The sequence below is a fragment of the Lepidochelys kempii genome, chromosome 1, assembly GCF_965140285.1.
Source record: "Lepidochelys kempii isolate rLepKem1 chromosome 1, rLepKem1.hap1, whole genome shotgun sequence".
NCBI lineage: Eukaryota > Metazoa > Chordata > Testudines > Cheloniidae > Lepidochelys > Lepidochelys kempii.
Window position 1 is genome coordinate 249,981,529 of NC_136380.1, and position 25,258 is coordinate 250,006,786.

General features: G+C 43.6%; 1 protein-coding gene across 5 annotated transcripts in view; it reads left to right on the plus strand.

The window, feature by feature from the left end:
- The first annotated feature begins 302 nt into the window (after window positions 1-302).
- The window catches only part of TRIM24 (tripartite motif containing 24), a 138,125-nt gene continuing 113,169 nt past the window's right edge, over window positions 303-25,258 (plus strand). For all 5 annotated transcript variants that reach the window (XR_012156085.2, XM_073322713.2, XM_073322728.2 and 2 more), the window contains exon 1: window positions 303-861. Coding sequence is in view for 4 of the 5 variants with exons in the window: in XM_073322713.2 (XP_073178814.1) it covers window positions 492-861 (370 nt within the window). In the remaining variant the exon portion in view is untranslated. The remainder of the gene's footprint in view (window positions 862-25,258) is intronic.

Sequence of the window (25,258 nt, forward strand, 5' to 3'; positions counted from 1 at the left end):
TCCCTTTAGGAAGGAGTGTGGTGTGATGAGGAAGCCAGGCAGAAGCAGGACTTTCAGGCCTGAGAGGGGTGGGGGATGGAGCTATGTGAGGGGAGGGGACGGGCCAGGAAACAGCTTGTGTGAGTGGAGCAGGGGCGAGGGTGGGGGTCCGTGTGCAGAGCGGGCGGTGTTGGGGGTGGAGCTATACGGGGGTGGGCGGGGTCTCCAGTGCGCGGTGACAGGGGAAAGGGAGGAGCCAGGGGGAGGAGCGGGGCGGAATCTATGTGCAATAAGGGGGCGGGGCGACGGGGAGACCCATCTCCGAGGAGGGGGCGGGGCCCGGCTGGCCGTTGGCCGTGTCGCGCGGGTGCAGTTGCAACCTCCGAGGATAACAAACGCCGCGGAGGGGGCAGGGTCCGCTCGTTGGCGGCGCGGCGCGGCCCGGGGATCGGCCGGTGGAGTCGCGTTCCCCACACCCCCCGGGGCGGGAGGCGCCGGGCGGCGCAAGGACAATGGAGGCGGCGGCGGCGGTCTCGGTGGCGGCGGGGGCCTGGCCGGCGGATCGAGCGGGGGCCGCGGCGCTGAGCGGGGAGAACGAGGCCGAGAGCCGGCAGGGCCCTGCGGAGCGCGGCGGGGAGGCGGCCCAGCTCAACCTGTTGGACACCTGCGCCGTGTGCGGGCAGCACATCCAGAGCCGGCGGCCCAAGCTGCTGCCCTGCCTGCACTCGTTCTGCCTGCGCTGCCTGCCACAGCCCGACCGCTACCTCATGCTGCCCCCCGCCGCCCCGTCCCCCGGCCCGGGCACCCCCAAGGAGCTGCAGCCGCCGGCGTCCCCCTCCTCGCCCGTCCCTTCGCCGACCTCGCCCCTGCACTGCACGCCGGGTAAGTGCCCCTCGGTCCGCCCCACCCCAGGCCGGGCTCCTCGCTAGAGGAGCTGGAGGGCGAGGAGCCCGTCGCCGCTGGAAGCCGAGAGGCGCCGCTCTTGCCATCGCTCTGTCAGCGACCGCGGCGGCCCCCCTTTGGAAGGGGAGGGCAGGTGCTCGCGTGGGTCGCCGCCCATTGGCGGGCAGCGGGAGAGGCCCGGGGTCTCTGGCCGCTCTCACCGTGGCTGTTGTGTAGGGATGAACTGGTCACGGGGGTGAGTGAGTGCCTGGGTCATGTCGCGATGCGGGAATGGCGGAGGGGGGGGGGAGTTCGATATTGAAAGGGAGCCCGGCCCCTCTGCTGTGTGTGCTCTGCGGGCAACTTCTTCCAGGAGCAAGTGGGGGCTTGGGATTCTTCTGTTAACTACCACTCTTCTGTCGGGGGGCTCCTAATTGCTGCTGTTATTGCGGTGCGTCCTGTGTCAGAAACGAGAGACGGAGCAAACTCTCTGATACCATCTACATCTTCCACCCCCCTCACGCCGCTGGATTATTCTCCGCATGGTGTTCTCCGGCACTTCACTCTCTAGATCTAGCTCTGGTTCTTGGAAGGAGCTTCTATTATTTCCTTTTGGAGCCACACCCGTTATCATCTGTGACAAGTTGCATGTGCTAAACAGAAGGCGAGAAAGCTGAACAGTGCAGTTTGTGATGTGGATTTGTTGGTGGTTTTGCATCTTCTTACTGCTGACTTTTGCACGTTGAAGAGATTTGACTTGCTCAGTACTGTAAAAGATAACTGAGAAGGGCTTGTGGTAGGGAGAAAAGAAGTATGGCAGAATAAAAGATCTGTCATTTGGTGGTGAGAAAGTTGTGTTCCGAAGTTTAGCTGTTTTAATCATTTTAAGAGCAAGCTGTTAAGCAGCCCCAGATGGATTTTTTTACACCGTTTATAGGTGTGATCTTGTTTGCACCAAGATGAAGTCTGTAATGGAATGTGCTTTTCATTGTAAAGATCTATCTGATGTCTGGTATATTTCTAGAAAATAGATGCATAGTAGCAGAAATCTAGTACTATGCCAGTAGTTTATCAAAAAACAGGGAAAACAGTTTAAAAATGTCTTGATCCCCTTTCTTATACATAAATTCATCCTGAAGAAAACCTCAAACAAGCAGCATAGTATGGGAATGAGTGAAGGTGATATATTTAATGGGGAAAAAGGTGTAACAAAATAAGCTGCTCTGTAATAATGTAGGTAGACCTATTATTGGGATGTTTACTCTATGACTAAACTTAGTTCAACAGGACAATGGTTTTCAAACTCTTTCTGTCAACCCAGTTGAAGAAAATTGTTGATGCCCAGAACCCAATGGAGCTGGGGATGAGGGAGTTAAGGTGTGGGAGGGACTCAGGGCTAGGGCAGAGGGTTGGGGTGGAGCTGGGAATGAGGGTTTGGGGTACAGGAAGGGGCTCTGGGTTTGGGGGGGCGCTCAGGGCTGGGGCAGGGGATTGGGGCATGGGCTTATCTCAGGTGGCGCAGCGGGGGTACTAAAGCAGGCTTCCTGTCTAGTCCTAGTACCATGTCCTAGACTAGTCCTGACTAGTCCTAGTACCATGTCCTTCCTGTCCTAGTACCATGGACCACGCTGTACCCCAGAAGCAGCCAGCAGCAGGTCCAGCTCCTAGGTGGAGGAGCACAAGCAGCTCTGCATGACTCTCGCCCACAGGCCTCCCCTCCGCGCCGCCCTTCCTCCCCGCACACCCGTTGGCCAGGAACCGTGGCCCCCCTGCCTAAGAGCTGGACCTGCTGCTGGCCACTTCCAGGGTGCAGCGCGATGTCATATCAGGTAGGGACTAGCCTGCTTTAGCCAGGCAGCACTACCAGTGGAACTTTTAATGGCTCAGTTGACGGTGCTGACCAGAGCCGCCTCCGACCCAGTGCCTTGCATTCTGTGACTCAGTACTGGGTCATGACCCACAGTTTGAAAAGGGAGGAAGGGAATAGAATAGCTCAGCATAAGCCATCCCTCCACAAACAAGGATTGTTAAGGGGCAAGGTTAGAACTACTAGCTCTGAATATTTTACTTCCTCCTAGCCAACCCGCAAAACTAGGTGGAACCACAAGAAAGGGACTGCTTGTTACTGAGGGGCAGATGTTCTCTGTGATAAGTTAAACTCCTCTCCCAATTGCTCATTATCAGGAACTACTTACAGATGTTTTCTGTCAATGTCATAGAGTTTGTATGGCAAATTCCACCTTCTCTGTATGTGTATATACATACCTTACTATGTTTCATTCAATGCATCCGATGAAGTGGGCTGTAGCCCACAAAAACTTGTGCTCTAATAAATTTGTTAGTCTCTAAGGTGCCACAAGTACTCCTGTTTTTTTTGTCAATGACTTGGTTACATGTGTCTTTAGCTTATCAATTAGACCAGATACAGTGAAAAGAGCTCTGTAGGTCAATGTGTTTTCGTTCTCGTTTTCTGTAAACACACATTGCATATAAAGGGGAGAGTTTCTGGGTGTTAGTTGCGAGTGAATCGAGCTGTGAAATCACTTATCCAGTCTGGTTTGGTATGTATAACTTTCCGATCTGTGCTTTGCTGTGTTGATCATTATTAATCAGTGATTACCTGACACAGAATCATAGAATATTAGGGTTTGAAGGGACCTCAGGAGTTTATCTAGTCCAACCTCCTGCTCAAAGCAGGACCAATCCCCAATTTCTGCCCCAGGGTCCCTAAATGGCCCCCTCAAGGATTGAACTCACAACCCTGGGTTTAGCAGGCCAATGCTCAAACCACTGAGCTATCCCTCCCCCCATCTTGTATTTTTAAAATTTGAACCCATAAGGGGATGGTGAGCTTTTAGATAAGATAGACTTGCACGTCGACTTGTTTTAAAATTCTTTTTCTCTGGAAGTTTCGTTTCTACTGTGAAATAAACGCTTTGGTTTTAAGAAGGTGGTTTGGTCACTACATACGCTAAAGGCATTAGACTTTGGCATGGGCTGACCCCAGTCAAACTTATTGGGTAAGCATTGTTGATACATAGGTTGTTCTAGTCCCTGGACTGGCCTAGGAGTGGAAGGATTGCAGAGTTCCACCCAGGAGAGGTAAAGGCATGTGGCCTGACACATGAGGTGTTGCACTCGGAGACTAGAAAGGGGATAGAGTTGCAGTCAGCCGTGTAACCATGACAGTGGGGTTAGGCCATATAATCATCTTTTGTTGGTGAATTCTCTTGAGTTTTGAGGTCATGAGCGCAAACAGCCCAAATGAAATGTGAATCCAAACTGACAAGTTAAATATAGAAGAGGTCTATAGTCAGGAGACAGATAAGATTAGGACTGTTCAGAGATTACTTGAATAGGAGGGGAGGTATGGTAGAATAAAATGAATAAAATGGAAAGAGTAGATTGAACACTTCTGTTCTTACCCTTTTTTTTTTTTTTATGATTGTGGAAGTGATGGCTGCAACTATAGTTTAAAGATTTGGTTACGGTTGCTTTTTTCCCTCCACTGTAAGGCTAGCCTGGGTGCCAGTGCAGGCTGGGGAAGGAACAGGCACAATCTGTGGAGCAGTCTGTCAGAACTACCAGGCAGCTGGGAATCCTGGGAAGATGTGGCACTCTGTAGTCAAAGCAGCACCTTGGAACCCCCATGTTTACTCCTGTTATGTAATTATGATATATTTCATACGAAGCATGTCACATAAGATGTCATATGAAGAGTCATGATCTGCTGAAACCCATTGTTCTGTCAAAAAAAAAAAAGTATATCATGAGTAAATATTAAGTTATGACATTTTGCTGTATGGTTGTTACTGAAACGTGTTACAAGTTTCCTAATGACAGACAAAGAAGGCAAACCACGCCCAGGAAGGTGTTCAATGACCATTAATCAGCAGGGGAGTTGTAATCAAGGGATTTACAATTCAATGACAATTGTGCTAGCACCAACTCTAGGACTCAGTTGCACAAGACTATACTGGGGGACTGCTCAATGCTGTGACTCGGCAAAGCCCACAGGATGTGTCTGGGCTAGTATTTTCCAGGCACGTAAACTGAGGATATAAAATAAGGGACAGTGGCATCTTGCCTTGGCCTTTCTCTTCCCCCACCTGTGCTGGAAGCAACAAGAATGCTGAAAAGATGGACTTCAACTGTGGTGACTGGCCCCAGGATAGAGAGAGAGAAGTCTGTGTATTAAGTACTGTAACTTCTAGTGGGGTGAGAAAACTGCTTGAACTAATAAGGTTTAAGATTTAGACTGTGTGTTTACCTTTTTATTTTCTTGGTAACGATCTCTGACCTTTTATGCCTACTACTTATAATCACTTAAAATCTATCTGTCTGTAGTTAATAATTCTGTTTTATATTTACCTAAAACAGTGTATTTTGGCTGAAGTGCTTGTAAACTGAGCTGAGATTTCCCAAAGGCTTGTGTATGTCCTCTCCACATTGAGGGAGGGGTGGACTAGGTAATAAACTTGCACTGGTTAGGCTTCAGACCAGGACAAGATGGTACAGCTCTAGGGTGCAAGGCTGGAAGTGGGGGACATTGGCTGGTGTGATTTGCGAGTGTCTCTGGGAGCATTCATGCTATCTATCTGGTGGGGCTCCACATGCTGTTGTGCTGAGTGATCACAGTGCCTAGAGGGGTTTGCTCCTTGTCACTAGGAAAGTATTGTGAGAGACAGCCCATATTGGAGAGGGAACTGGGGTACTGCTGTGCCCCCTTAAAAGTTGTATCCCCTGGGAATCCTGTCACTTAAGGTAGCAATGTTTTGCAGGCTGGAGTGGCTTGTTTCCTAAGGAGCCTATATACCTTGTTTTGGGGTCTCCCAGGGTTAGGCCCTTGCTTGTGGATTGGCTGGGCCCTGGTTCATTAGCATGGGCCTTTCAGAGGACTTGCAGGTAATTACCTCAGAATACTCACCGGCTCAGGGATGACTCATCATACCCACTTCACAAAGAAGTTGAATCCCTGCTTAACTTATGGAGAATACAAGGTATCTCCTTTCCACACTTATTGTATTGTAGTTCGGGTCCATTGTGACATGAGAGAACTCTTGACCAAACTGAACCAGAGTTCCATAATGCATTATGCCTACACCTAGGATGAAAACTACTGCTTATGGAGCTAGTTATATGTAATGCTGGTGCTGCAGTGGTGATTATACCACATATGGAATGAAACTGTACTAATGTTGGGTGAGCTTGGGGCCAAGACACTCAGGTTTATTAATTCAGACCTTTGTTTGAACCAAAAACATGGCCTTGCAGTTGCAATTTCTATAAAAGCAATGAATGATAGCTACACAGAAAAATAAATTGATCAGCTACCTTCTCCTGGGGCATATGTGGGTCACAAGAAATTTCCCTTTACATTCTAACATCTATACCATTCTGGATTATATGATCATCCAGTCAACATTAAGCATTGTCTTACATAGCAAATACAATACTGTACCACGTGCAAGCTTCAGTTTACATACATTTTTCTGCCCATGCAATTTCTCTTTTGTTTCTTTTCTGTTACCACTAACCATGCATGCTGGCCAGGCCTTTCACCTCTTACCAATGTAGGGACGACTTGGCAGTACATTTTGTGTGTTCATTGTACTGATAACTTCCTCTTATCTATGTAATGTCCTTCAGCTCAGTACATTCTGTTTTTAAAAAAATAAAAATAAAAAAAAATCACCTTTGTCCTGTACAAATGCTAAGTTTTACTGTGGAAACTTACTAGTCAAATTATTGTAACTTCTGTTCTTTGTGTAGTATCTGTCAGAAAATAAGATTTGTTTTGTTGAGGCTTATGAAGTTTGCAATCGACCAGGTATGGAATTACGGATGGTTATCTATATTGGGTCTGCTTGGTACAGATGCCTCTGTCTTGCAAACCTAGTATGAAGCTAGGTAAAAAGGTCTGTAAGGTCTGGCAATAAAGTGGAATTTGTGGAGGATTCTATCAATCATAAACAAGTATGGCATAAATATGGGTTTATGGGTAGGTTTGAATGCATACCTTTGAAGCAGGCTTACAGTGCAAGGTGTAATGCTGCAAGACTGTTTTCTGAAGAGGGCAATGTATGTATGACTGTGGCATTACCCAGGGTACAATCTGGACTGATGGAGAGTTAAGGGTATATAGTAAAAGTCATGGACAGGTCACGGGCCGTAAATTTTTGTTTACGGCCCATGGCCCGTCCATTACTTTTACTAAAAATACCCGTGACTAAAATGTAGCCTTAGTCATAATCTAGCATTGGTTGTTTGCATAGCATCTGTATAAAAACAAAAGAACATTAATATATTCTAGGAATTATTTGTGCGGAATTTCTGTGGCCTGTGTTACACGGGAGGTCAGACTTGATGATCACAATGGTCCTGTCCTTAGAACATATGAATCTATGAATATGGAAAAAACGGTTGTGTTGTGTAAAACTGTATAACCACTTATTTAACCAGTAGAACTCATTACTGCAATTTTCCTTAAGCTCAAGAGCTTGTTAGAATTCAAAAAGATTTGGTTTATGTTGTGCTGTAAGCCTCTTCACACCATTCAAATTTGATTTTTTTTCAGTGAACAAAATCTGAGTCTGTGATATCTTATATTTTGTTCCTAAAGTTTAGACTGTCGAAGAGTAAGTCTCAGAATGCCTGCATGTGTATAAACCATAGCACAAAAACTTCACTCATAGGACAAGATCATTAGGTCAGGTTAATTTAATTTATCAATAGTAAAGGCAATTCACCAGGCCCTGAAAGTTTCCTGGTAGGCTGTCTTATCCCCCCTGCCACGTCCCCGCTCCTCCACTTACCTCCCAGTGCTTAGGACTTTCCAAGAGGGATTGGGGGGGCGGGGAGAGCAGGGAGGAGGTGGAGAAGAGGTGGGGCGGGGATTTGGGGAAGGAGTTGGAATGGAGGTGGGAAAGGGAGGGAATAGGTGGGGCCTCATGGACTAGACGAGCAGTCTGAGGTATGAAGTTCAGCATGTATGATTCTTTGCTGGGAGTAGTTGGGAAGAATGTTAAAAGTGGCAATGTATTTTGTATGAGTAGTTACTTTAAAAAGTTCCTGCCATGACAGCTGTGTTGATAGACTGTTAGTGTAGATCATCATCAGTGTTTCTGACCAGATAAGGGATAGTTACAGGTATTTATATTTTATAGAAACCCCTCTTCACATTAGTTTTTAAAAAAAATTAAAACATTGACTTTTTATAGCATTCTATATTACTCTTCATTTTTTTCATTTTTGACTATACTTCTGTATCATTGTATGCGGCCCCTCAGGCCAATATACTAGTCCTCATGTGGCCCTTGTGGTGATTTTGAGTTTGACATAGAGTCATATGGGTTACGAATATTGCTGCAAGAGTGTGCTCCTAAAACTTAGGTTTTGGTGCTCCCAAAACTGAGTTTAGTATATGACCAGTTATCATTGCTCTTGGACATCTGGGCCTGATTGAATTTTTGGAAAATAAAAATTAACTTAATTTATTGGTTTTTGAACACTGAGTGTATGCTTGCAAACTGAGGTTTGATCACTGAGTACAAGATGATTTTTTTAGAAATTTTCTTTTTGCATGAATGTGTATTTTGAGTGATGCCCCAAAGGCCAGCTGAGTAATAACCTCTGTTTAATTCAAGGACAACTTCCAGGGTGGAGGGAGTGCAGAAGCATTTATCTGTTTTTGTGCATTTTTTTTAAATTGAGGCATCTGATAACCACATGAGTGAACATACTTTTTTCACAACAAAATTTCAGAACCATTTATTTCTTGCCATGTAAGCTTGAAACATCTTTGTTTCACTCTTGAATTTTCCATTATTGCCAATTTGGAGACAGAATAGATTTTGCAAATGAATCCTCTTTCTAGGTCAGCAGTTCTCAAACTTCATTGCAACACGACCCCCTTCTGACAACAAAAATTACTACATGGCCCCAGGCCAGGGAGTGGGGGTGAAGCCCAAGCCCTGCTTCTCTGGGCTGAAACCCTCAGGCTTTGGCTTCCGCCCAGAGTGGCAGGGGCTCAGGCTTCAGCTTCAGCCCCGGACCCCCGCGAGTCTAATCCTGATCCTGACCACCCCATTAAAATGAACCCACTTTGGGGTCCTGATCCACAGTTTGAGAACTACTGTTCTAGATAATGGACCTGTATGTTGTGGATGTGATTGGAAATACGTGGCAAAATTTTGCCTTCACTTATATCTATGAAATACTATTAATATCAGTATTCTCATATGTAACTGAGGCCAGGATTTGGCCTTTGTCAGTAGGCTTGTCTACACTAGAATTTCAAAAGCTTTTCATACCTTTGTAAAGACCAGTTTGGACGCTCCTAAGGGTACAAATGTCCAAGAATCTCCAGACTGACTTTTACAGATGTGCTAAATTCCTTGAGTTGGATTAAGTGAAAACTTGACACAGTAAGGATTTCAGTTTGATATTTCATTGGAAAGCTGTCCAGAAGTAATTGCTAACCATGACTATTTTGTGCTTTACAAGAGAGATCCAAGAACTACTCCGTCTCCCTTCATACATTCAACCCATGTCCAAATCTTGTCACTTTTTCATTAATCTTTACCATCCTAACTCTTTTTTTCTTTATTCACACAGCTAAGACTCTTGTCCAGACCCTCATTTCCTATGTTGACTACTGCAGTCACATCCTCTCTAGACTGCCTTACATGTTCAAAATACAACAGCTAAAATACTCAAACTATTCCAGCAAAGCTATGTTGCTGTAGCTATGTTGGCAACCCTGTAGCGTAGATGCAGCCTACACCAATGGAAGAGGTTTTCCTGTCAGTATAGGAACACCACTTCTGTGAATGATGATGGTAGCTACATTGACAGAAGTATTCTTCCATCAAAATAGCTGTGATTATATTGGGTGCTAGGTCAGCATAGGTATGTCATTCAGGGATATGGACATATTCGCTGACAGATGTAGGAATGCCAACCTAACTTTTAAGTGCAGACCAGGCTTTACTTGCTTATTGCTGCATGTAATTCTTCTTGTTTTCATCAGTGATTGAGCTTCTTGTCCTTGCCATCAAAGCTGTTTGTGACTTTGCCCCTCCCTGTTTATCAGCTCTTGCCTTATTATCTTTTTCCTCCCACTCCTCTCTCAGGCCTCTCCAGTCCCTCAATGATTCCAGCCTTGACAGCCTGTCTGCTACACAACTATTTCATACCACCTTGCATGTTACACTTTACGCAATGAATGCCCTTTCTGGGCTGATCTGAAAGTCCATTATTCTCTCTCCCATATTCCTCCTCAGGACCCAGTTCTTGATGCCATGATTCCTAGAAGAACTTAGGTCATATCTACACTATGGGTACTATAACAGCATATATACGGTGCCATAGCTATGCCAGTGTAACCCCGTAATGTAGATGCAGACTAAAGTGATGAATTGGTTTTTCCATTGCTGTAGGAATTCCATCTCCCTAAGCGACAGTAGATAGCTTGAAGGAAACATTCTTCCATTAACCTAGCTCCATCTATATCGGGGGTAGGTCAGCATAGTTATGGCAGTTAGGGGTGTGGATTTTAAGCTTTTAAGTGTAGATCAGCTCTTGGTCAGCTGATTTGGGGCAGTTGGAAGTTGTTGGTTTCTGTTTTAAAAAGAAAATGTTTGATTCTGTTTCTCTCCCCCACCTTTCGTATGCTGCTTGTTGTCTTAAACTGTGAGCTCACTGGGGTAGGGATTGTGTGTGCCTAGCACACTGTGGACAATGCTAGAATAAAAGTAATACATAACATTATTATTTCTATCCTGATAATGCCTTGCATGCTGTGGGCACCGTCCATGGGCACAGTTCATGTACACGATGGTCAAGTCTCTGATCGAGAGAGTCATGTTACTTGTGAAATAGCTTAGATATAGATTGTATACCTTTAAATTTAAAGAGACAAAAACACAAATGTTAGACAAATTACAAAAGTACTTTCTTCTTGTGAGCTTAACCTTTCAAAAATGAAAAGTGATTATAAGAACAGCATTTGAGTTAACATGTCTGCAGGTACTACTTTGAAAGGGGGAGGGAAATGTCTTCAAGTAGCCTCTATATATTTCTGTGGGTCTGTTGCCTTTTTTTCCCCACTGACCTCTGTGTGTAACTACATTCCTGCCCCAGTCAGTCTTGAACATCACGGATGCTGAAAGGCATTTTAAATTCTGTGCTTCCAATTTGGGAAATTCACAAAGCCTAATCTATCTAGGAGCCTCATCCTCCAGATGAGGATGGTCATGTTTGCCCCTGCCCTAAGTCTTGACTCTGTTCCTGTTGGTGCTCAGATGTTTTAACTCTGAAGCCATGTGAGGCTTCACACTCTAGAGCAGTGGTTCTCAAACTAGGGCCGACGGTTGTTCAGCGAAAGGCCCTGGCAGAATGGCCGAACCTGCGGACACGGCAGGTAAACAACTGGCCCAATCGCAGCTCCCACTGGCCATGGTTCGCTGCTCCAGGCCAATGGGGGCTGTCGGAAGTGGCAAGGGCCGAGGGATGTGCTGGTCACCCTTCCTGCAGCCCCCATTGGCCTGTAGTGGCGAACTGCGGCTAGTGGGAGCCACGATCGGCCGAACCTGCGGACGCGGCAAGTAAAAAACCATCCCGTCCCGTCGAGGGCTTTCCCTGAACAAGCGGCGGCCCTAGTTTGAGAACCATTGGTCTAAAACACTGATGTTTTGACTGAAAAGTGACCTATGCCTTGTTCATCATGGTGCTGAGTCTTTAGCCACAGTGGGTTGAATAACCAAGAATAAAATTGGAAACCATTTACATAACTTAACCTGACACTAAACATTTTGGAGTGTGTGTGGGGGGGTGTCTCTGTCCTAAATGTTTTAGATACTCTACCCCTTTTGTGGAGACCTTGTCTCCTATGGCATGAGAAACCAACTTTGTAGAACCTTAATTTGTATTGTCTCAGAATTAAGAATGCACCTATTAACCAGTTAGTAATGTTAAAGAAATATAGACATGTCATAGCTTTGCAGCTCACGATAATTGACAAGGCTGTTTTTAAAATTAAAAGATAAGCATATGCCATTGTCTCTGTTCAGGCAAGAGATGCATATTGAACGGAGGGGCATGTGGTCATGAGTTTCAGATTTGTGTTTACACTCTTGGTAGTGATGCTTCTTGATGCCATAGACTAAGGAAATATATCTTACCTCATGGGCCTTGTCTTCACTGGGGATGAGCGAGGGAGAGGTGAGTTAACTAACTTGAGATAGAATCCTAGTGAAGATAGAAGACAAGACCATTCGTAGTCTTAACACAAGTTAATTCATGTGAAGATTACAAGTTACCTAATCCTCATTAGGATTTTACCTTTAAATTAGCTAACTTGAGTTAAGAACACACTTTCCCCCTCCACCTCCTCAATGAAGACAAGGCCACGGTTTAGAGCAGTGTTTCCTAATGCAATGTGCTAAAAACCTAGAGTTGGACACTGGAAAAATTCTTTCAAAGCCAAGGGGATACATGAGTTTGCGGATGGAATTTCCCGTAACATGGGTGGAATTTTCCAATTATGGTACATCTATAAAGTTGATATTGCTTACTATAGCTGAGCTACTAATGGGGTAGGGGAAATCCCAGAAATATTTAATCTAAGTCCGAAGTGAATTTTGACTTGCTTGTAAGAACAACCTCTGATGCATAACTGAACACTCAGACTTCATGATAGTAAAAACTATGAAAGCTCAATTCTAATAGTATACTTGTTTGTAAAATTTGCCATTTATGCTGTGTAATTTAGTCAGATAACATTTTACAGTGGATTCTGCTTAATAGCAATCACAATATTAGCAATCACAATATTAACAACTTCCCCTTAATAGCAACAATTTGCCAATTTATTTGAGCATGAGCTTTCGTGAGCTACAGCTCACTTCATCGGATGCATACCGTGGAAACTGCAGTAGACATTATATACACACAGAGACCATGAAACAATACCCCCTCCCACCCCACTGTCCTGCTGGTAATAGCTTATCTAAAGTGATCATCAAGTTGGGCCATTTCCAGCACAAATCCTGGTTTTCTCACCCTCCGCCCCCCTCCCCCCAACTCACTCTCCTGCTGTTAATAATAATGGGAGGGGATATTGTTTCATGGTCTCTGTGTGTATATAATGTCTGCTGCAGTTTCCACAGTATGCATCCGATGAAGTGAGCTGTAGCTCACGAAAGCTCATGCTCAAATAAATTGGTTAGTCTCTAAGGTGCCACAAGTACTCCTTTTCTTTTTGCAAAGACAGAGTAACACGGCTGTTACTCTGAAACCTAACAATTTGCCAGGAACTGATCCTATCCCACTGACTTTGATATTCATGGGATTTGGATATTGGCAACAGGAATACCACTTAACTTTTTAGAAGAGAGGTCCTACCTGTAAACAATTTCCTGGCTCTCATCCTTGGCAGCAGAGCACTTCTTCTGCAATGTCATGGCTGCCAAACATGTGGACCTCTCTGTCACTGATTAAGTTAAGATTCTGGAGGCCCTGTGTGAGCCTGGTGCTAAGCATGAGTGAGTAGCGGAGAAGCTTGGTGTCTTGAAATCTGTTTTGTGCATTGTTAAGAATAGCAGTGACATTTTAATAGGAACATGAGAGCAGCACAAACCAAGACTTCAAGTAGCAACACAATGGCAAGGAGGTGACATTAGTGAAGTCTTGTGGCTCTGGTTTCAGCATATACCTGGCCAAAATGCTTGATTTTTCCAGTCTGATATTGAAATAGAAAGCAGCTCAGTTGGCAGCAGCTCAGGGAAAGGAGTTCAACTCCTCTGATGGCTGGCTTAGTTGTTGGAAAGGCCAACCCTGTGTTCTTCAGTGTCAGGGTCACTGCAGGAAACAAGAGCCACTCACTTTCCAGCAGCTCTCATTGGAGGGCGGACACCCTGGCCAGCTTTCTAGTCCAGTTCCAGCCATGTGACCTCTTCATTGCTAAGTCTACTCTCTTCTGCCTGGCTTTCTAGACAGAGGCCTTGCTTTGGTGAAGAGTTTGCAGGAGGGGGGGGAAAAAAGCCATGGACCTCATTATATTGCTATGTTGTGCATACATGGATGGGACAGAAAAAACTGCTTCATATGGGGATCGGAAAGAGGAAGCACCTATTTTCTTTCCTTAAAGATTATTCAGAGCTGCCCATGAGCTACAGAAACTCTGCCAATGCCTTCATGACTAGTTTATTTCAAGAGTGGCTGAAGACTTGGAACAGGGAGCTATGCCTACAAAATAGTCACATGTGCCTGTTGATTAACTAAGTGAGCAGGACAGTTGTTAATGTACAGCTGTCACATGTGTTTAAAATTTTTGCCTCCCAACACGACGTCAGGCATGCAGTTGATGGACATGGTATGTGATAAAGAACTTCAAAAGTCACTGTCACACTCATCTGAATGTGTGCATCATTGCCTCTCTGACCCACACCTACAAGCGATGGATGTTGCAAAACAAAACAAAATATCCTTTAATTGATGCAGTGCATCTCGCTAAGGAGTCATGGATGCTGTTCTTTCCAAGACTGTTTACAACTGCTTCAGAAAGAGGGTTTGAATCATCCACAGAAAATACTGGCTTAGTGGATAATGTGTTGTCCCAGTAATCTAACAGAGGAATTTGAAGCCATTGTTGAGTTTGAGAGTCACCTGGAGACAGGAGGTGACTCACAGATGCCAAAATTCTCATGTCTGTTTAGCACCCACAGGCTGAAAAGCCACAAGAGAGTAATGTGTCACCCAACAAACTTAAAGACCCTTTGCTTCCAGAACAGGTATGTGCAATGGACATTTTCCACAGGATATTCCAGTATTGTGACGTTGACAATGGCTACAAGGCTGTATGCAAAATTGAGAAGGATTTACAGCTAAAGGTAACAGATCATAAAAAGCAGGCAACATTGGACATATTTTAAATTATTTTTTGTTTTTGTTTTAAATTTGGCTACTTGATTTGTTCATAAAATTGTGTGCTGCTTCACCCCATGTCTCATGTGAGTACTAGCAGTATATCAAGATTTAAGTTTGCTCTACTTCTTACAGTGTAACACTTACAGCATCTTTTTGTTTATACTTTTTTAAATTTTTTTCTGCCTTGTAGCGAAGTGAAACTTAGACAGTAGCCAAGCTTCTACAATTTCAGTGGATTGTTCTTCCACACCCAAACAGGTATGCATGGGCTCAAAAATAGTGCCTTATTGCTTAATGTCAGCTGCTGGATAATGGCAACTTTTTGCTGGGAACTGAGAAGTTGGTAAGAAGTGGAATATACTGTATTTTTGCTTTTCCCTGGTAGGATATCTTATATAACTAATGAACACATCATGAATGGCAAATATTTCAATGGAATATGCTGTTTGAAACTTACACTGCATTGATCAGTTGGACAGTGTTCAATTGAATTGTACAAATGTTTTGCAGAGGAAGAAAGTTGTGAATAACTTCAGATTTAAAAAAAAAGAGACTTCTGTGATAATTGAACAAAAAAGGCAAAATTATGACTTGTGAGATTGTTTTACCTCTTAATTACCTACCTTGTATGGATATTGTGGGCATTTATATTTAATGCTGTAGGATCCTTCCCCTGTGGCCTGATTTTTCTGGTACAGACTACTGGGCCCGGTGGTATTACTATCACCATTTCGTTGTCCTGCCTTGGTGACCAATCACATTGCAATATTGTTTCCCTTGAGACATGCACCAGGATGGATTGATTTAAATCAATTTTAACCATGTTTTGCATTTGTACTTTTCTATAGGAAAATAATTAAAATGTTGGTTCTTGATGTTTGGTAATCACTAGGACATGTTGATTTGCAACTGAATATAGCCTTTACATTAAATTTGGTGCTTCTTTATACTAATCAGGAAATTGTTCTATATCTATACATGTGTATATAAGCAATTTATGTTAGAAAATGATGAATGATGCATTTCTTATTTACTAGATTAATTTTTTACTTGCGATTTTTTTTGGTCTGGCTCCATTTTAATGGAAATTCAAATTTAACTAAATGCACAAAAATATCACCTAGCTTTTTTATTGAATAAAGCTGTGTTAAATGTGCTTGATGCAGAAGACAAAAACAGATATTTATCAAAATGTTTTGCATTTAAAAAAACTGATTGAACAAAGGAACTATTTTTTTGTAGTTAGTATATTGAACTGACTTTGCTTTTGTCACAGTGTCTTTCAAGACTTTAGAACTAGCAGAGCTCATCCTCTTGCACCTAGTTTTTATTCATAGTTTGGAAGGAACTTTTTTCCTGCTTTCTCAAAGCCCAGCTGGTTTCTTAACTTCAAATGAAGTAGTCATTGAACTGAACTAGTCAAGTAAACTGAAATGAAGGAAATATTCCCTGTACCTGCAGAAGAAGCTCAAATCAATGAACTGGTTTAACTTTCTTTAAAACTTGGCAGTAAACATGTACTCAATTTTTTTGTATGTAATTTCAATGATTTTTAATATTTGGGCAGAGACCCCCTGAAATGTTTAATGCCAGAGGAAGTTATATTGATAGGTGGTACTATGTTGTCACAGTTTGCTATTCTATCATCAGCATATTTTTCTTTTAAATAAGAAATGTTGATTAATTGGACATACCTTTTGATAAGTATATTTGCTAAGTACCTGCTATATCCGTTTAATGTTGAAAAGCAAACATAAAGTGAAAGTCTTCAAAATGACCCATCGAATGTGTCATAAAATACTTGTTTATTGCTAATGCCTTGTCTACACAGGTTTTCTGTGTATTTAGATTTGTGCGTGCTAACTTGTGGAATAAATATCTTGCAATAATTTCATCCACATGGCTGGCTTTTACTTACTTACCTCCAAATCAGTGCATATACATGGCAATAACTTTTTTTTTTTCTGTCTAAGCACTCAGCATTCCAGACAGGTGCTCTGTCTTGTTGCTGAGTTCTGTACATTCTGGGATTTTTCTCATGGTGTATTGTGGGATATCTACCAGAAGCTGTTGGAATTCTGGAACTTGGGGTCACAGTAACAAATTCCCATGATTCCTCTCCTTTCATTCCAGCATGTCTTTTGTAAGTTAGCACCACTTTCAAACTTTGGTGAGCTGGCATGGAGGGCACATTGCTGTGTATCTTAGTCAATGTACTTATTAATACCAGGGTCGATTTGATTTAAATTAAATTGATTTAAATCACTAGTCAGGAAGACTCGATTTAATCATGGATTTCTACATAAAAGTGCATTCTTGTTGCACTTAATACATATTCTTCACAACTCAGAGATAAATACAGGTTTCATTTTTAGAAGATACACACTATACTTTTTAAAGTGATTTATTTTGAAAACTTTTCAGATTAGTTTTATAGCTATATCAGAAAATGAATGATTGATTGGTTATTTCAATTACCAAAGGTAATTGAAGCAGATATTGATGAAGTCATTGGAAGGTGAGCTATCTCCAATTCAACAGGTTAATCATTAATATTTGGAGGATTTTCTTGCCATGCTGTATTAGGAGGAGAACATCACCACACAGACGTTTAAATTATTCTGTTGAACTAAAACAACAACATTATGTATTCTGGATTTTTTTTCTTCAACAGCAAACTTGCTTGTTTTATATATATTATATGTGAATTTTTGAATTTAGTTAAACATTGAAATTTTTTTAAAATCCAGGTTTGTTTTTGTTAAAATTGTTTTTAACTAAAATATTTGAATCACAGACTTTAAGGTCAGAAGGGACCGTTATGATTGTCTAGTCCAGGGGTGAGCAAACTTTTAGGCCTGAGGGCCACGTCGGGATTGCAAAACTATATGGAGCCTCCCCAAACAGCCTGCCCGCCCCCGACTGCCTCCCTCAGAATCCCTGACCCATCCAACCCCCCCCCCCACTGCTCCTTGTCCCCTGAGTGCCCCCTCCTGGGGCCCCCTCCTCCCCCCGCTCTCTGTCCCCTGAGTGCCCCAACCCCTATCCACATCACTGACAGGCCCCCTGGGACTCCCATGCCCTATCCAACCACCCCCTGCGCCCTGTCCCCTGACTGCCCCCTTCTCCCAATCCCCCAACCCATCCAACCACCCCCGTCCCCTGACTGCTGCCCTGGAACCCCCGCTCCCCACCCCCTTACCATGCCGGAGCCAGCCAAACCGCTGCGCTGCCCGGCAAGAGCGGTGGGCCAGAGTCCTGGGGGCATGGAGGGGGGACAGCGGGGGAGGGGTTGGGGATAAGCCTCCCTGGCTGGGAGCTCAGGGGTTGGGCAGGACAGTCCTGCAGGCCGGATGTGGCCTGCGGGCCATTGTTTGCCCACCTCTGGTCTAGTCTGACCTCCTGCACAACGCAGGCCACAAAATCTCACCAACCCACTCTTGTAACAAACCCCTAACCTATGTCTGAGCTACTGAAGTCCTCAAATTGTGGTTTAAAGACTTCAAGGTACAGAGAATCCTCCAGCAAGTGACCCGTGCCCCATTCTGCAGAGGAAGGCGAAAAACCCCCAGGACCTCTGCCAATCTGCCCTGGAGGAAAATTCCTTTCCAACCCCAAATATGGTGATTAGCTAAACCCTGAGGATGTGGGCAAGACTCATCAGCCAGACGCCCAGGAAAGAATTATTCTGTAGTAACTCGGATCCCATCCCATCACAGGCCATTGGGTATATTTACCGCTAATAGTCAAAGATAGACTAATTTTGTCAATTAATTTATCCCATCATACCACCCCCTCCATAAACGTATCAAGCTTAGTCTTGAAGCCAGATATGTCTTTTGCCCCCACTGCTCCCCTTGGAAGACTGTTCCAGAACTTCACTCCTTTGATGGTTAGAAACCTTCATCTAATTTCAAATCTAAACTTCCTGATGGTCAGTTTATATCCATTTGTTCTTGTGTCCACATTGGTACTGAGCTTAAATAATTCCTCTCCCTCCCTGGTATTTATCCCTCTGATATATTTATAGAGATGAAATATTAAAAAAAACAACATTAAATTGACTGTCAGCCAGGTCAACATGAGAAACTTAAAATATTGGCTTCTGCAGCTAACTCAGTCGTCTTCACCTTCATTTCCTGTTTGTTCATAATCTGGAAAAGAAAAACAAGCTTTCCTGCTTTTTCAGGTCCCAAACGATTTCTCATTTTGGAATGAATTAGTCCAAAGGAAGAAAATACTCTTTCTACACTGGCAGAAGAACCTACTGCTGTTAAAAGTGAGATTATCACTTCAGAAGTCTCTGAATCCAAGTGCTTAAGTGACTTCCACCAGTTCACTGGTGTGACTTTCTTTAAAACATAATCAGCAAACGTATTTCTTGAATGGTTCACCCTTAGCTCTGAAGTTTGTTATAGTTGGCATTACGGAGGGATGATTGCTGGATGTCCATGTCCTAGCCAACTCCTTTTCTTCAGCAGTTAAGGTTTGACCTGGTACTGGCTATTGAGAATATTTGCAAGAAAATGAGCTCGAGATAGTGCTTGTCCCATTCATTTTTTAATGCTTGTAATTTAACTCTGTCATTGCCTATTTCTCTTTTTAAGATCTTACTCAGTTACTTCCAAATTTCCATAGCATCAGCAATAAAACAGCTATTTCCCTGCATTTTGTTCAAGGCTACAAAAATAGGCTTCAGGGTACTCAGCACGTGTTCAACATTTCTCTTAAGCCGAGTGTTGAGAACTTTGGCTGTGACAGTGCCATCTATTTTTTTCACGATTTTGTTCACAAACTGTCATCAGATTAGGCCAGTTCTTGATATAGTGCTCAGAACAGTCCACTAGTGAGTTCCATTGCATGTCGTGTGGGAGAGTTAGCTTGGTTCCTCCCACTTTTTTGAGAGCAGTTGCTGTAAAGTGGTTGTTACAGAAGTATTTTGCAATTTCAACAAGATTAGCCTTTATTTTTGGAACACTAAAGTCTTTGGCTAGGAGGTGCATCAGCTGAGCACTGCAACCATATGTTATTAGCTTGGGACTCTTCTAAATTTTTTCTCCTCTTGGATACATTTGCAGCATTGTCTGTGACCAAGCTGCGTACTAGACATTTTAATTTTTTTTCACAGTTTGTTATAGCTTTAACTGCTGCTACTTGTAAGTATTCTGCTCCTGTGTGCATTTCCTGATGTATCAATTGTTTCTGTAAGGAAGACATTCCCTTCTTCTATTGTCGCACAAGCATGTACAACAGGATCATCGTGGACATTGCTCCACCCATCAAGACTCAGGTTAACAATGTCACCCTCTAGACCTTTTGCACATTGCTCAATTTCTCTTTCATACGCTTTATCCAGCAATTTGCCTGTGACATCTGCTCTGTTGGGTGGACTGTATCCTGGTCTTAATGACTGAACCATGTTAATGTGGGTTCTCAATCATATGGAAAGGAGAGTTTGTTGAATAAGCAAACTGGACAATTTTTTCATCAATTCCTCTTTTTATAATCTGCTGGTTCTTATCACAAATGTACCTATGGTTGCTTCTGGATGATAGAGATTATTTTTTTCCTTTTTGCTACAGGTGATACACTGTGGCTATGTGACGTACATGATATCTGCCAATGCCAGTGTTTGAGTCATAACTCTGAAACTATGGAAAATGATGGTGATCTTGAAGGTGGATAGTCTTCAGAATCCTGTATGTTGAGGATGGATTCTCCTAAACACAATAAGTCCATGCAGTTATTTAATAATTATTATTACCATACTGCTCATTTAGTATTACCCATTGCATTCACTGATACTCAGTACTACTTTAAAGGTGAAATTGTAAAAGGAAGATCTGCCTATTTCAGCTGTTTGGTTTTTTTATCTACAGTGGTAGTACCATAGAGTAACAACTATATTTTTTGCTCAAACATGAGAATTCAGGAATAGTCTAGAAGGAAGACGGGCAGTTCTTAAGGAAGAAGTATGAAATAAAAGTTTACCAACCTGAAGATCCTGTTCAGACATGATGAAAGGAATATCTTCAGCGTAGCTTCCTCCTGAGAAGGAACACTTCTCATGCTGCTGTTTTATTCAGGCAGCCAGGCCTTGCATTTCTTTGTTGCACTGTTTGCGTTTTGCACACATGCCTGTCTTACCCACAGGTAGAAGAACTTCATTAAAATCTTCCCAAACTGGGTTCCATTTACGGCCTGCTGCCATTATAGGTTTTCCCTTCCAGTGAGAGAATGGTATGGTAGATCTCAAATCAATGAAGGCTACACTCAGAAGGACCTCAAGACTTCTGGAATATGCTGCTCGAAGAGTTTCACTTTTGTTTCTACTGCCTTTCCCTCCCTTCTCACATTTATCTCAAGACCTCTTCTTCTTTTCCAGATCTATTCCGCCCCCAACAATCTTTTATTCATTGAACTTTTTGAAACTTTGCACCTTTAGAGAGAGAGGTAAGGGATTGACTCTGTGTACACAAATTTGCAGAGGGACAATAGGGTTGAGGTCTGTTATTTCTCACCTCAATTTATTAATATTTAAAAATATTTTTTGCTGTTAACAAGCATGTTATGTCTGGAGACACAAATCCACAGTTTGAGAACTGCAAAACTAAGCATCTCTGATGGTATCTTCTAGACTGAGCCCTGAGTCCCATTGGGTAGGTAGAAAGATTAACCTATATAATCTATACAGAAGCCCCCGGAACTTTGTAAGACTTTGCTAGAGATCTGTGTGGAGCTCACCTTGCAGCTGCAGTGGCATCACACCAACATGAGAGTTCCCCCTGGTGTGGAGAAGTGTGTGGCCATCTCCATCTGGAAGTTCACCACTACTGATTGCTACTGGTCAGCAGCTAATCAGTTTGGGTATTGGTAGATCAGTGGTCAGGGCTGTTGTCGTGCAGGTTTGTGCTGCTTTAAGATGCTGATGACACAAGTCATAAGCGCTGGCAATGACCAGGAGGTTGTTGATGGATTTTGCACAGCTAGACTTTACTAAATGTATTAGGGCAGTTGATGGAGCCCAAGTCCCTATGTTTTGCCGCCTCCCCCCATCCCCACAAGGCTTCCAAGTCCATCAACAAAAAGGGGTACTTCTCCCTGGTTCTCTAAGGCCTGACTGTCACGAGTATTAATACTAAGTGATCTGGAAAGGTCCATGATGCTAAGATCTTTAAGAACTCACTCCTCTTTTCTTTAATGAGAAATGGAAAATTTGCTGCTCAGACTGCTGTGGATATTAGTGCTGGTGTGATTCTCCCATTCATTCTGGGATCCCCAGCTTACTTTTGCTTCCCTGGCTTATGAAACATTTTACTGGACACTTGGATAGGAGAAAGGGCCCGTTCAGCTATACCCTGAGTAACTGAAGAACGACAGTGGAATGTGTATTTGAAGGGGGGATGGCATCTTATGAGAAGGCTGAAGGCTGAATCATAACTGCTTGCTGTATTTTTCACAGCATCTGAGAGAGCAAGGGAGTCTCACTGATTGGTGGGAAGCACGGTTGCAGAGACTTTCAGGACACGAACTTCCTGAGGCTTTCTCTGCAAACTGAAGCAAATCATCAGGGCCTCAGGGTCAGGGATGCTCTGCCCTGTACTCCTCCTTTGAGGTAAAGAGCTGAAAGGTTCAATGTAATTTTATTATGCACTATTATACCAAGGTTTCATTACTCTGTGTATAGATTAAGTGACATAGGAGTGTATTTTGCTTTTTAAATGCTGTATTCAATGATTTTTGGAGAGGGCACTTTGTTTATATGGTTTACAGTAGATTCTGCTTAATAGCAATCCTGATAATAGCAACTTCTCGTTAATGACAACATATTGCCAGGCACCAGTCCTGTCCCATTAACATCAGTGTTAATGGGATTTAGATATTAGCAACAGGCATGTTTCTTAATAGCAACTTTTTTAGAGGGGAGGTTATCTAATCAGTTTCCTGCCTCTGAGCATACACAGTTGAGTGCTCTCATTGTGTGCTATGGCATCTATATGTGTGGACCTGTCTCTTGCTGATAAAGTTCAGGTCCTGTGGGCCCTATGTGAGCCCAGTGCTTGTGGGGTTAATTTAGCTGATGTGAGGAGGCCCAAGTTAAGACAAGCCTGAACAAGTAATTGCTGACACAACTAATTATTGTGAATGTCTACAGTAAATAAAGTAGGCAGGAATACCCCCACCTGATAAACTTACCTTACACAATCTGCAGATTATTAGTCCTTACATGCTCGCAGTATAGATGTAAGCTAGGAAAGATGTATATAAAGTTTTTTGTGTGTGGAATGGATTGGAATTGTGGTATCACTTTGTACCTAAATCCCCAGTGTCTGGGCGTGGCCAGTGCTGGCAAAGAGCTGCTACATGCCTAATATGATAACCTCAGTGACGAGCTGGAGTCAAACTGAGGTTTTTTTTGGATCCCAGAGAATTGGATGAAGTATTCGTCCAGAACTGGATGAGGTGTTCTGGTTAAACTGAGTGGAAAGATCTTGGAGGGAATCCCAACAGTGCTAAACAGGTGAGAGTAGCTGAGTGGTGTGGTATCTCAAAGTTTGTTTTGTGCATTCAGAAGAAGAGCCATAACATTTTAGAGGAGTACAGGAACAGCATAAACCAAGACCACAAGTGCCAACGTAAAGAAAAGGAGGTAGGTGTTGGTGACGCCCTTTGGCTTTGGTTTCAGCATAAGCTTGGACAAGATGCTGGGCTCTTGGGCCAATGCTGAAACAGAAAGCGAGGCAGCTGGCAGCAGAACAGGGGAAGGACTTTAACCCTTCAGATGGCTGGTTCAGTTGGTGGAAAGCCCAGTGCAACATGGTTCAGCATAAGGACCATGGTGAGAAGCAAGACCTTGACGTTATGGCAGCTACTGAATTGCGGGCAGACATCTTACCCACTGTTCTAGAGTAGTACCAGCCACATGACGTCTTCAGGGCTGACCAGACTGGTGTATCCTACTTGGGTTTTCCTGACAGAGGCCATGCCATGCTGAAAGAAGGGTTTGCAGGAGGGAAAAAAAGCTATGGACCTCATCACATTGCTCTGTTGTGTAAACGAATGGGATGAGAAGTGGCCTCTTCTGGTGATCAGAAAGAGCAAGTTCCCTCGTTGTTTCCCTGAGGTCCAGTCAAAGATGCCTGTGTTCCACTGAAACTCAACCAATGCATGAATGACAAGTTTGTTGTTGGCTTAAGAACTGGAGTAGGGAGCTGTGGCTACAAGACCAAACTATGCCTCTTATTTGACAATTGCCCAGCTCATTCAGCAAATGTAGAACTATCACATATCGTGTTAAAATTCTTGCCCCCAAACATAACCTCTGTCAAGTAGCCAATGGACGTGGGTGTCATGAAAAACTTCAGAGGTCACTACCATGCTTATCTTAATGTGCACATTCTTGCCTCTCTGGATGCTAACCACGTCTACAAATGGCGGATGTCAGAAAAACTGATTGCACTTCATCTTACTAAGAAGTCATGGGTCTTCCTTCTCATACAAAATCTTCTAAACTCCTTCAGAAAGGGAAGGTTTCATTAACAACAGAAAATGATGTCCTGGTGGACATTGTTATGCTGGCTGATGTTTCTGTTCCTGAAGATCTAACCGCAGAGAACTTTTGAGGCCATTGTTGAGTTTCCCAGTTATTTGGGATGAAAGGTGAACTTTCTGATGCTGAGCTTGTGGAGATAGTAGCAGCTGGAAAGCACCAACAGGCTGAGGCACAAGAGGATAGTGCATCTGATAGTGCAGTAGCTGCTGTTAAGGCAGGATTGAACAGTCTCCTCTCCCCACATCACAGTGAAATCCATGACCTCTGCATGGCTTCATGCAGATGCACGAGGCACGGCTGTGCTAATGCAGAGAAGGGTATGTGTCTCTAGGAGTGTGTGACTGCAAATAGGGCATGCCTGGCTGTGCACCATGTCATAAACAGGGAGATGACATCCAGTCAACATTACTTACCCCAATAGAGTGCACAAGGGTAAACAAACAGGTGAGTCTTAGTGTGAAGCAATGCAGTGTGGAATAGAAATGAGGACTGAAATTAATCCCGAATATATGCTTCTCCATACAAACCTTTTTCGATGTTAATTTTATTTAAAAATATCCACTTGCAAAGTCACAGGTGCTGGCTTCTAATTTTCCCTGAGGGTGCTCATCCCAGGTCATGCCCCCACTCCACCCCTTCCCCCAATGCCCCACCCCCTCCCTGCCTCTTTTTGCTCTTCCCCACTCCTCTACCTCCCCTGCAGCGCCTCCTGCATGCCATGAAACAGCTGTTCTCCAGCATTCAGGATGCATTGGGAGGGAAGGGGAGGAGTTGATCGGCAGGGCCACTGGCGGATGGGAGGCGCTGGGGTGAGGGGGAGAGCTGGCTGCTGGGGGGTGCTAAGCGCCTGCCAATTTTTCTGTGTGCGCTCCAGCCTTGGAGCACCCACGGAGTCAGCGCCTATGTTTAAAGTGG